Raw genomic sequence first — 13,506 nt, 5'->3', positions numbered from 1 at the left:
AACGATGCTACGAAGGGCAGAAAAACCCACCGGGTTGATCTAATGGTGAACGCATCTTCGTAAATCAGCTGATTTCAAAGTCGAGAGTTCAACGTTCAAATCCTAGTAAAGGCAGTTACTTTTATACAGATTTGAATACTAGATCATGGATACCGGTGTTCTTTGATGGTTGGGTTTTAATTAACCACACATCTCAGAAATGGTCGACCTGAGACTGTACAAGACTACACTTCACTTACACTCGTACATATCATCCTCATTCATCCTCTGGAGTAATACCTGAGGTGATTCCCAGAGACTAAACAGGAAAAAAGGAAGGGCAGAAGACAGTCAAATCAATTAAAATAATCTCAGTGGAAATATAAAATACTGTGAAAATAAGCTGGTTTCCTTTGTAAATAATAGAAGTAAATAATCATTATGTAAAGTTTATTATTGATTTTGAGATTGTAATCTAACTTCAATTTTGTAAAAATCTTTATTAGTTATTGTATATTTCATAATAGAATCAGAATTATTATTTGAGATATAAAATTTAATTATTTTGTAAACACGATTCTCAAGCCTCTCAATATTCTTTATCAAACTGACTACAAATGACAGTATATGATGGGCAAATCTTCAATTAAAAATAAATATTAACATTACTTGTTCGTGGAATTTTCCTTTAAATTGCAGAAATGTTGCAATATCCTGAGCTGTCTTTTCTTTCATTCCTTCATTGATATCAATCGGATATGTCTTGATAAGGTTTGGAGTTTTCCTGGCCACTTCCTCAATATCAGTTCCACCAGCTGGAGATGCAATAACAACTGGACCATTATGAGCTCTAAGAAAAGTAAATTCAAAATTAATAATGCCAGCACCTTCCTCAATAAAATAATATGTAATATAATTTTATCAAACTTAACAACCATACGTTTCCATATATATAAACAAAATACCAACAAAAACCGTACCCATACACAGCAAATTAACAGTAAGTTCAATACAAATTTTCCAGTTAATATAAAAACACTTTTTGAATCTGTGATTTATCAATTGATGAATTGGTATATTCACACTGGACATGTTTATAACAAAAATAGATGTATGTATTTAATTTCTGCTACAAAAACACTGTATCTACAGGATTTATATGACATCCACAAAGAAACAGAAAAAAATTTAAAGACACACATCACTAGTGAAACTAAAGAAAAAGTTTGTATAAACAAGATCTAAGTTTTTTGTCAGTCATTTGTTGAAAACAAAATATTTTCAAGAAACTGACAAAATGTTGCCTTGATTTCTACTTCAATAATAAAGTGAGACTATAATAAAATTCTTAAAGCAAGAATTATGAGGCAGAATGCTTTACTATATATAATATGTTTTGTTGACTTAAATAATTATAATAAATGGATCCCAGAACTGTATATCCAGTAGTTTCTGGGAATATTGTTATAACACCCAAAAAATAAGAGACAGCAAACAGAATTTTTTTTAGGTTCAGCATAAATTTACTTCAATAAAGATATAAAATTTTGTAAAAAAATCTGTAGAAAATTTACATTTGAGAAAATTTGAATAAGTAAAGTCAAGAAAAAAAATAATAAAAGTTGACAAAATTTGACTCATATTTTTAAAAAAAGGATCAAAACGTGCAGAAAAATTTTTGTAATTTTAAACCAAACCAAAAATTTGTTTGACATTCCAAGTAAAATTGGAGAAACAAAATGAACTTTTGAAGATAAATAAAAATAAAAAAGTAAATTACATAATACTTCTTTAATCCAATTACTAAGCACTTTTGATTCTTCAGTGTTTTTTAACTAAAAGGGAAAGAATGAATAAACAAATACTGTTTGTTTTAACGCATTTTAAGTTTTTTAAACTTTAATTACTTTGAAGAAAAATGTTCTAATATTGATGGCTAGGCTTTGAAAGTTCTAAAGGGTCAGATTTTGAAAAAAATCTTCAAATAATAAATTAATTTTAAGTAATTTCTACTTTGATATAAATAAATAGTAGCATTCAAGTCAATAAATCCATCTTAAAAATATACAAAAAAGATATTGTTGATTTTTTTTATTCACATCATTTTTTTATGAAGAAATGTGTTTTTTAAGTACGTCCACAAACAGTACTTTTCTTTTTAGTAAGTTGTTTTTTTTTTTTAAATTTCATGTGTAATTCAAAATATATAAAAGCAAATTGATTATTTAAAGTGGGATTATTCCCTTGATGAAGTTTTACAAGAAATTAAATTACATTTATCTGTATTCTTAACAACAGTCTGTAATATTTTACATTAAGGGAAGAATACTTTATAGCCAAGTGTAACTAAAATTTAAAAAAGTAAATTAATTTCACGAAAAAATCTCAAGAAAGCATTAACTCCATCATTTATTACATTAAAAAGGTTATTTTTAGCGAATGAGAGTATTTTCAAACTAAAAGGGGACTATAAGACAAAGAAATAATTCTGATCTTTAGAAATTAGTTTTAAAATACTGAAACTGAATAATAATAAAAGGAAATTAAAAAATAATTTTCAAGACAAACAAGCAGCAGATAAATTCATAACATAATATTTAAAAGTGATAATGTATTATTCAAAATCAAACTGCATTAGACTACATAAATACAGAATGTTCAGACCATTAAGGCGAATAAAATTTTATTCTCATATGAGCCAATTTAACAAGATGCTAGGATTATTTTTAACTAACCTATCTAATAAAATACAGAAATATGTTTCCCTCTTAATGTCCACTGAATCAGCAACCATCACCTTTCTTACAAGGATACCATTCTTTGGTGTTTGTTTGGTAATTAGCCGATGACCAACCATGTTAGAAATAATTGGTTTCAGTTCTTCAGGGCTGCAACAAAAATATAACAAAACTAAATCCATTTAAAAAAGGGAACAAAAATATATATATACACACACACACAAGATATGGCAATAAAGTTTGAGGGCTCATTTTCTTGTGAGCAAGATGGCAATATTGGGAGATTGGCAGCAGTGGGACAATGATTGTTAATATTTCATGCACTCATGCAATTTTGTACAGATGTGTTTTGCTGATGGAAATCAATTGTGATTTTGAAAGCGAGTTCTGATGAAATTCCTTTTGAAAGTGGGGAGAACAAACTAAAATTCTAAAATTATGAATCTTGTTTACAGAGACCATCTTGTGAAAAGAAGTTCGTTCAAGTGGTTGGTGAGGTTCAGAAAGGGGAGAACTTTAACAGAGGATGATGAAGGTTCAGGGCACTCCACTGTTGAAAATGACACTTCTGTGCAGAAAATTGAACAAACCATCAACTCTTGGTCAGAGATATCGCTGAGGTCACCAGAATCAACCATGCACCTCATCCTTATCACACGCCAGTTCAGGATGTCTGAGTATTGTGCAAAGATCAATCCAAAACCCTGTCAAGTGAAGAAAAGGAAAATTATTTGCATGTTTGTCAATATTGGTTGGAGAATGTAGAAATCTTTCAAAACATCATTACAGGAGACGAAACTTCAACTTACAAGTATGATCCTAATACAAAAAGCAGAGCATATAATGGAAAAACCAAATAAACCACAGACGAAAAAAGGCCAGGATATCAAAATCAAAAATCAAGGCAATGCTGATGGTTTTTTTGGACTCATGTTGAATTGGGCTCCAAGAATGGGTTCCCCAGGGTCAGACAGTTAATTCTACTTATTACCTGTTAGTAATGAAATCTCTGCATGAAAGAGTTTGCAGAAAGAGACCCAATTTGTGGCAAGACCAGTCGTGGATGCTCCAGCACGATAATACGCCCTCTCACACAGACATCATTGTCAAGCAGTTTTTAGCCAAAGTGGCCTCTATGTCCTTGAACAACCCATTACTCTCGGAATTGGTCCCCTGTGAATTTTTTCTATTTTCAAAACTTAAAGAAAAATTAAAAGGCCACCATTTTCAGACTTTGTAGGCCTATTAGAGTCAATGTCAGAGGCACTGTCAGGGGTAACACAGGAACAATTTCACGAGTGCTTTGAAGGCAAGAAAACGCAAATGGAAAGTACATTACAGCTGCGGGGGAACACTTTGAAGGGTACAATTTGTTATTACAATACTTTTTTCAATAAATGATTTTTATAGCAGTAGTCTATGAACTTTATAGACTTAGCCATACTTCATGTAATGGACAATACATTTTCTAAATCAAACATCTAAGCAAATCAAAACATATTTGAGTTCCATTTCTTAGTTTCTGAAATACGGTATATAAAAACCCCCAAAATAGTATTTTTAAAAGAACTCATGCTGTAAATAGAATAATTAAAAATTTACTTAAATTAATGTTTCCTACAGCAGTTATTGTCTTCAGTCCCTCAATTGGTTCAGTCCACTTTTCTATTCTTTATTAATCTTTTAATTGTAATTCCTGATGTTTTTTCATCCTAAATCTTAAATAATTAGAATTAAATTATACTCTAAATATACCTTTTCTTACATTCTTTTACTAATTGTTTCCTTCCATTACCAAATTAGAAATTCCTGGTTTTTATTTTAATAAAACTTAGTTGATATCATTGAAAGTATAAAGGAAACATACTATAAAATGTTCAAATAATATGTGGATAGTCTTTCCAATAAAAATATTAAAAGATCCGTTTGATGTAGAATCATGACCCATTAAAAGAAATCTATAACCTTTATTATTACAGAGTACATTTTATACGAGTAATTAACTTAGCTGATATTGTAATGGGTTAGATATAATTACGTGCATCAATTTATAACCCAGATAAAACTTATTATATTTCATCACAAGATCATGAACTGTTTGTTCAACATGCAAATTTTTTCTTTTTAAGATCATTAAATTTACTAAATGAACTTTATAAAAAAATAATTGGATCCATTTAGTGGTAATAGCTTATTAACTATTATTTTTAAATGTTATCAGTCACTCTAAAAGATAATCTTATTAATCACTTTTAACAAAATAATTCTATTTTCTTTTAGTTCTTTCCTTTTTCTTAATCATTTTTTATCTTCATTTTCTTCAGCATCTTTCAATAGGTAAAGACAGGAAAAGTTCAAAAGCATCATTTCTTTTAATTTTATATACAGTTGTTAAAATTTTAAAAATAATTACATAAATCACTTGGTAAATAAATGAATATAATTTAAGTAAAAGTTTTATTACACAAATGAATCAAAGAGTTGCATACCACAATTTATAGATGGTCTCATAGAATAAAATCTTAATAAATCCTTCAATTTTCAGAGTTAATGTTAAAGTAGAGCAAGCACATCTGCTTTGAATATTGTTTGATGTGATAAAGCAACCTCTAAATGGCCAGGTAAAAAGTCATAATTGTACTTCCTGTTATTTAGTCTGTCATAACCTTTATCTGAAAACTGAACCACTGCTTAAACTAGTTGCTCTTTGCACTAAAAAATAATACTTGTGTAAAATCCCAAACATTTTAGGATTACTATTTTTGTTATAGTTATGTGGAAATTTATGACCTGCAATAAATTCATCAAAGAAGTACTCCTGATAATGGATAGCCCAGATAACTCATGTTGTTTCTTCTTTATATTAGCATTCTGGGTCTTGATAACTTTTTTGATACTATTTAAACCACCTGGATGAGAGTGACATGTTTAGGTCACTAGACTAGAGTAAAGCAGTCACTCGGCATACCTAAATCAGTTGTAATAAATCTGAGGTGATATTTTTTCGTTTTAGTTTCAGCCTTTAGAATCAGCTTAAATTTACCACACAAAAACAATATATTTAAACTGAACACCTTTTGTACAGTGGGATTTTAAAAATTAAAGGAAAGAATAAAAGTAGATTGGTTCATCAGAGCTAAATAATTGTAATCATATAGCAAAAATATATACATACTTAAGAGTTGTATTATGGTATTAATTTTCAGGCAAATGATCATCAGTTACTCAATCAACAGCACATTGTTAATCAGGAATACCTAAGAAGTTTATGTTAGCAATCTAAGAAGTAGTAATTTCATATTTTGTTTTGAAGAATTCCAGTTTGGGTAAAATAACATTAAGATAACTCTGACTTATTTAACCAAGAAACAACTTTTAGCTCATAAATTTTTCCTTTACACCCGTGAAAAAATGTTACACAGTTTTTCTGTATATTAGTGAGTTCCAACTTATTCTTCTGAGTAAAAGGATATAATCTTTTAAGTCTTCTGTTAGAATGTCCAGAATGGTGGAAAAAATTAGCTTCCATAAAGAAAAGTCTCAAAATGGTCAGCCACACAAAAGAAAATATACCTTTTAAATCTAATTTACAATCAAACTCCATTATCTAAGGAAAAAATAAATGTATAAAATAAAAGTTCTAGGGAATCTAATTTAGCATCTATAGCTCCTATGATCACTGAAATTAATTAAAGCTGAAGCTGCAGCAGTAAAAAATCCTTGAATCTATTCATTATTACTGAAACATATTGTGCTCACTACTAATAAGTAATTTAGTTGAATATATCATCTTTTGAAAATGAGCAAGTTTTTACTTCCTTATACGAAGTAGAAAAAGTATTGTGATTGCGAAAAATTTCAGTTTTTATATTTCAATGGAAATATCCACTTTGACCATCCTTAAATCCAATTTGACTAGTTTCGGCGTGATGTCTGTACATATGTACAAATGTATCTCGCATAACTCAAAATGATTAGCCATAGGATGTTGAAATTTTGGATTTAGGACTGCTGTAACATCTAGTTGTGAACCTGCCCTTTTGATTACAATTGACTAGACCAAAAGTGTTCAGAAAAGCCCAAAATCAAAAAAATTTTGGATTTTGCACTTTTTATAAACTGCAGTAATAAGCCCTCATTGAGAGCTTTTCAACGATATTAAGTGGTACTTATTTTCATTGGTTCCAGAGTTATAGCCAAATAAAATTTTAATTAATGAAATATTTGGATCTTACAAGAAGGAACAACGATTCAAATCCGACTTCAACTCCTTCTTTTTAACTTTTTTTTTTTTTTTTTTACTTTAAATATATTGATTTATTAATAATTATTAACCTCTGATTATAAAAAAATTACAATAAATAATAATTCAATATAAAAAACAAAAATAAAAAAAAAATAAGAAATTAAATAAATTTTATGTACTTTTCATTTAAAAAAAAATTTGTATAAGTAATTTAATAGATGTACAAGGAAGTCATGTGGTGTTCACATCAGATTTTTTAATATAAAAGTTATTTTCAGCTTTCATACCAAAAAATAAGAGAAGAAGCTTGTTAGATGCTTGAAGTCATAAGTAATTTCTTTCCTTTTTTTAAAATTTATTCAAAAAAAAAGTTGCATCATTTTTTGAGGTACAATCACTAACTACTGTATTAATACAAAGTAAAATTAAGTAACCAGGAATTAGCTGAAATAAAAATCATTATCTTTTTCTCTTGCAATAAGCAGTCATGATTGGTGCATTTTATGCTTTTATTATTCATTCAAACTCACTCACATATCATTAAATTACATTAAAAAATTAATTCATATACTTACTCTTTAGTTAAATGTACACCCCCTTTGTAACCATTATCAAAATGACCTAATCCTCTTCCACCAGCAAGGATTTGTGCTTTAATAACATACTCATTGACTTCTACAACAATAAAAAATGAAAATTTAATGTATTGTTAGGTATTTGCAGCTGTGCACAGCCAAGGAGGCTGTGCACATAGTACAGAAGAGTCGCGTAAGGATCAGCATAGTGTCATGCAGGGGTGACACCGTGGAGCACCCCCTGCAGTGTTTCAAGACACCTGGCCACCTCCTGTCTATTGGTGGTTGTCGGAGATTGCCAACAAAAGATGGGTGTGTCTAGTGGCCAGAAGGAAAATGACTAAGGCTCATTTCCCTGTCCTGAGGGATATATGTATGGACCAATACAAGATGGCCAAGAAGGACCTTGCATCATGCATTTGAGAGGCGAAATGGAAAGCATGGAATGAGATAACTGTGGAGGTAGAGGCAGATCCTTGAGGCAGGCCATACACTATATTGGTGAAAAGGAGGATGAGACCCAGGGTCTCTGCTATGCAGGACACTCAAATTGTGGGGCATAATCAATGGCCTTTTTCTGGATGGATAAAAGGTAATAACTGATGATGGGGACGATGGAGAGATTCTACCCCCTTTTACACAAGAGGAGTTATTGGGTGCAACGTTATGCATGCCCCTGAGGAAGGTACCGGGCCTGGACCAGTTGGCAAATTTGGTGATAAGGGTGGCGGTCTGTGCTGCTCTGGATGTATTTCTTGAGGTATATAATGCTTGCCTTGCAGAGGGGATATTCCCTCACAGGTGGAGATGCCAATGGCTGGTGTTAGTCCTCAAACTAGGGAGGGACCCAGCATTACCCTCCTCGAAATGGCTGCTGGCCATGATAGACGCCCTAGTGAAAGTGTTGGAGCGTACGCTCCAACGCAGAATATCTGAGGTGGTAGAGAGGGTGGGCAGACTCTCCGCCAGCCAATACGGCTTCCAGAAGGGGAGGTCTGTCATTGTTACGGTGGACGCTGTGTGCCAGGTTCGAAGAGAGTTGCGAGGAGGAGCCGAAGGGCAATGTGCGTGCTGATCACCCTTGACATGAGAAATGCATTCAACTGCATTTCTCACGTCGCAATAATGGGGTCACTAATGGAGTGCGGAATTTTGCTGTACCTCCAACAGATGATCAAGTCATATCTAACTGAGCGTAGGCTTGTTTGCTGCCTGGAAGATGGTACAACAATTGAGCATAATCTATACAGAAGAGTACCACTGGGGGTCAGTCCTTAGATCGACTCTCTGGGTGGTCTTATAATGGGGTCTTCCACCAGGGGATGACCCTGGTGGGTTATGCAGATGACCTTGTTTTGGTGGTGGAGGTTGATACAGTTCACGAGGCTACCATTAAGATATGCAATGCTTATCAAGCCTTCAAAGAGTGGATGGTGGGGATGGGCCTCATGCTTGTACCTAATAAAACAAAGATGTTGACAATTTCTTTCGCCAAGAAATACCCGAAGCTGAGACTCACCTTGGAGGGAAGACGGATTGAGGCAAAACCTGAGATTAAATACTTCAGGGTTTGGGTAAACACATGGCTCCGGTTTGGAACACATTCCATAGAGGCGGCTGCTCTGCCAAAGTGAAGAAGATGATGAGGTTTTTGCCGGTCTCCTACCCAATATTGCAGAGAAGACTGCTGGCAGGAGCTGCATACGTCACAATGTTGTACAAGGCTGAAATGAGAGGGAGTGTCACTTAGTACACAAAATATTTAGGACACCTCGAGGCTTCACACAGGAGATTTTTTTTACAGATAATCTGTGCTTATCGTATAGTTTCTAAGAAGGCGGTCGAGGTCTTGGCTGGCCTTTTACCTACAGACCTGTTGATTGAGCAAATGAAGAGAGTCCGGACATTAGGACCTCTATCTCTTGCCGATAAGAGAATTTCTGCTGATATTGAAGAGGAGTTGTTAGGAATCTGGCAAAGCAGGTGGGACAAGGGGACGAAAGGGCGATGGACGCACCACATTATCAGAGATATTAGAAGCTAGTACCAAAGGATTCATAGCTCACTGGGTTACTCTTTAACGCAGTTTCATGGCTGCATAGCCATGGAGGCTATGCAGCTTACATGTACAGATTCTGTTTGGATTACTCAAACCTTTGTTCCACATGTGCTAAGGAGAAGACCCCTCTACATGTTTATTTTAGTTGTACATGATTTGAGAATGAACATCAAGAGATGCTGGAAGCCTTGGGTGCAGAGGTCATGTTTAATCCAGAAGACACTCCGAGAATTATGAGAGGACCCCTTGAATGGAAGACTATAGAAAACTATGTTAAGAAAGTGAATGACAGATTACATGCCTCGGAGGAAGCTCGACAGGGAATTTGACACTGGAGGGTGCTGGGCTGGACAGGCCCGCGGCTGAGCGCTCAGAGAGCCCCTGAGTGTGTGGGAGTCGTCTTCACGCAATGAGGTCGTGGTCACTTCGCATATCGGCATCTGATGCCTGCATACTTCCCCTGTCGGAAGTAATGCTCCAAGAGCAGTTCGAGAAAGGGAAAGGAAAAAAAAGGTGTTTGCTACTCAAGCAGGATATTGAGAGACTAATAACTAAAAATGTTTATATAAATACACTCTATTAGTCTAAGAACATAGAAAATAAGATAAATAAATAAATAAATAATAATAATGCCCTGAGGTAGGTAATCCCTACGTCCGGAACACAACATCTACGTTCCACGTCCAGGGCGGCAACAGCTGTACTTATGTACAATACATATAGCAGGCTAACGGGGCTCGGAGTAAATTCCTCGGATATATTCCTTTTTTGACCTGCTTTCATCTCAGGTCACAAGACGGATTGGAGCGATGTGGCGGCCAGGGTCAATGTTATTGCAGGTGTAACGGAGACTCTTCCATTGTCCACATGCCCCCTGCGATGGCAAGCATGTAGCAATGGTGCCCATGTATGTCGGTGCATGGGAGCTCTGAAAGCTTCGGTGAGTAGGAGCCTGGAGTCAGTGCAGAGATTGTGCATCTGCTCTCTGCCAGGACATATGCCGGTTCCACCGGAGTAGCGGATCGGACCTCCAAGGTTAGTAGCCCTGGAGTGGGGGTGTACCCCGGCGGTTAGCCTTGCTACAGAAGGGATCAACACCAATGGAAACACCTGAACAAACAAACGTGGCAGAGGGTGCACGTAAACACCCTCGTTTAGAAACCTCCGAGTCGCCACCAGCAAAGAGGAAAAGTAAGGAGTCTGATAAGATTAAGAAAGATGCTGATAGAATCAGTAAAGACTTAAGGAAAAGTTTATTTGGCTATAACGTACCTAAGCCAAGATTTTTAATTATTACAAAGGAGAATGGAAACTTTCAAAAAGTTAGTCCATTCTTAATCGCTAGAGAGATTACTAATTGTGCTGGTGATCCTGTTAAAAAAATATGGAAGACTTTTAATGGATTGCACGTCGAAACTATCAACGACATGCAAAGCCAGAAAGTCCAGGCGTTGAAGAAGATCGGTGAATTTGCGGTATCTGTGCAACCGCATAGCACCCTTAATACATCAAGAGGAGTTGTTGTTTGTCACGATCTTCTAAATTGTACAGAAGAAGAAATTGTACAAGAAATGTCAAGTCAGGGAGTGATTCAGTGTTGCAGACTAACCGTGCGAAGAAATGGTGAAGTTGTTCCTTCGGCCTCGCATGTTTTAACATTTAATAGGCCAAACCTTCCTGAAAAGGTATGAGCTGGCATCCACCGACTTGATGTACGAGTTTTTATTCTGCAGCCTATGAGATGCTTTAAGTGTCAACGATTCGGACACACTGCAGCTAGATGTGAAGCCCAGGAAATATGCATATGTGGAATGAAAACACATGAGGATGATCCATATAAAGACCCTCCAAGCTGCATTAATTGTAAAGGGCATCATAACTGCGAATCAAGGAATTGCCCAGTATATAAATTGGAAACTGCCATTCAGGATGTTAAAACGCTTCAAAAGGTTAGTTATCCTGAGGCGAAGAATATTGTTAGTCAATATACACCTCGACCATCGACCACTTATGCAGAAGCAGCTGCTGCCCCTTCCACATCTAAAATTAACATAGAGCAGTTGCTTAACACGATGGCACCAAGTCTTGCAACAATGATTGAAAGAATCATTGATTCAAAGTTTGAGTCGACTCATCAGACAGAACAAAGTAAACAGGAGAAGGCTCATTCCCGGACTGACGCCGCTGACATAAGACACGTACCAGCGCAGCCTAAAAAACTAGCAATACCTGCGATTATAACACCACCAACTGATGTAATAAATAAAAGTCTTGAAAAAGGAAAAAAGATCACTCCGTCATCTAGTATTAAGGCTAAAGAAATTGTCCCGAGAGTACAGGAAAAGTCTGAGTCTACCGAAATGGAGGTGCAAGTCATTATCGAAAAAGCACCAGACACAGACGATAATAAAACTGTATGCATAGAGCCTCCAAAAGCTCAGAGAGCAGCTACGGTCAGAGTGTCTATATCAGCCGGCCCCAGCACAGCCTTAGAGATTGAATCCAGTTCATCAGCCACAGAAAATGCATTGCTTGGAAGTTTAGATTCCATAGCAACGATGCTTACTGCACCAACCAAGCTTTCATCACCTGATGTAAGCCGGCGAAAGTCATTGGCATCAGAAAGAGAAGAAGATGCCATGTCCGAGGCCTCAGACACACTGTCATCAGAAGTTGAGGTCGTTCGCAGAATGGAAAAACGGTGCAAAAAATGATGGCCGAAAGGAAAGCCTAGGTAGTAAATTTTGGATTTGAAGTTATAGCAGAATGTGAAATTGTGAACCCTTTTTTTAATTTTTTTTTTTTTGAAGTGCAACGGGGCTAATGACCAAAGTAGTCGATGCCCCTAAAATCTCAAAAAAAAAATAATAATAATAACAGTGAATAAATTACAAAAAAATAAATTTTCAAATAAGGACAAGACTTGTTTAAAGATAGTTAAATAATGAAAATCAGAATACAGTCCAACTGACTAATGATATTATAATGAGCGCAAATATTAACATCTAATATTGCATTAACAAGATAAGATTAGACAAGTACAAAGTTCATTCAATTCCATTCTCTGCACATACATTTGCCATTTACAATAAAATTACCCTACATTTTAAGAATGAATTTAATACTGTCTACCAGTAACTCATCGAACAACTTTCTGCACTCATCCACTGTCCACACTGAAATGCTTGTGACGTACTGTTCATTTGTTACCCAATGCTGACTGACAACGCCATCACACAATCGCATCAGACACAACCTTGCACAACTATTCATTATGTTATTGCAACTACACCGCACACGGCTTCCCAACACTCACTTGACTATTGATTGTACCACTGGTCCTTGTAGTATTTATATCCCCTGGCCTGCAGAACCAGTATCCACCTCATTCCTTAACTGCTGAAGCATTATAATTTCATCATTCCCGCACATACATTTTCCCACAAATTTATATTCTGGTCTGGTAACCCTTCTCTTCGAAAAACAGCTGTTGGATGTTTGCCTGTTGTCAGTACTACAAGGAATAGATTGTTAAACAGACCTGTTAGCCTGAGAAAAAGATCCTTTTTAGTTCTCTATCTGGATTCCTTTCACTATTATTTTCTCATACTTTCTTCTTAATTGGAATGATCTGTTACCCAGGTCTGTTATACTAGTCCTGTTACAGTATTATAACGTTTACCCCATCAAAAATAAACACTTTACAATTATGTTATATTTTATAGTTCAAAATATTGATTAAATTTTGCTTGTATCACTTGACAAAGGATGATCACTTTTATTTTAATATGCATTACTGTAACTTATAATTACAATTTTTGGTCATGATGAGATTAAATTTCATTCCTTATAGCCTAATGGTTCTGGAATATCTTAGAGTGTAATATCCTTGAAATTAAAAGATGTGAA

The 13,506-nt window shown here is 34.8% G+C and overlaps 1 protein-coding gene across 7 annotated transcripts in view; it reads right to left on the bottom strand.

The window, feature by feature from the left end:
* The window catches only part of ScsbetaG (Succinyl-coenzyme A synthetase beta subunit, GDP-forming), a 48,371-nt gene that overhangs the window by 15,537 nt on the left and 19,328 nt on the right, over positions 1-13,506 (bottom strand). For all 7 annotated transcript variants that reach the window (XM_075363354.1, XM_075363358.1, XM_075363356.1 and 4 more), the window contains 3 exons: positions 7,539-7,638; positions 2,715-2,867; positions 649-829 (listed from right to left, as the gene is read on the bottom strand). In XM_075363354.1, coding sequence (XP_075219469.1) covers positions 649-829; positions 2,715-2,867; positions 7,539-7,638 — 434 coding nt within the window. The remainder of the gene's footprint in view (positions 1-648; positions 830-2,714; positions 2,868-7,538; positions 7,639-13,506) is intronic.

Source organism: Lycorma delicatula, chromosome 4 (assembly GCF_047948215.1).
Source record: "Lycorma delicatula isolate Av1 chromosome 4, ASM4794821v1, whole genome shotgun sequence".
Taxonomy (NCBI): Eukaryota; Metazoa; Arthropoda; class Insecta; order Hemiptera; family Fulgoridae; genus Lycorma; species Lycorma delicatula.
Note: the sequence above shows the minus strand (reverse complement) of the source record. Positions and strands in the feature narration are given on the sequence as shown.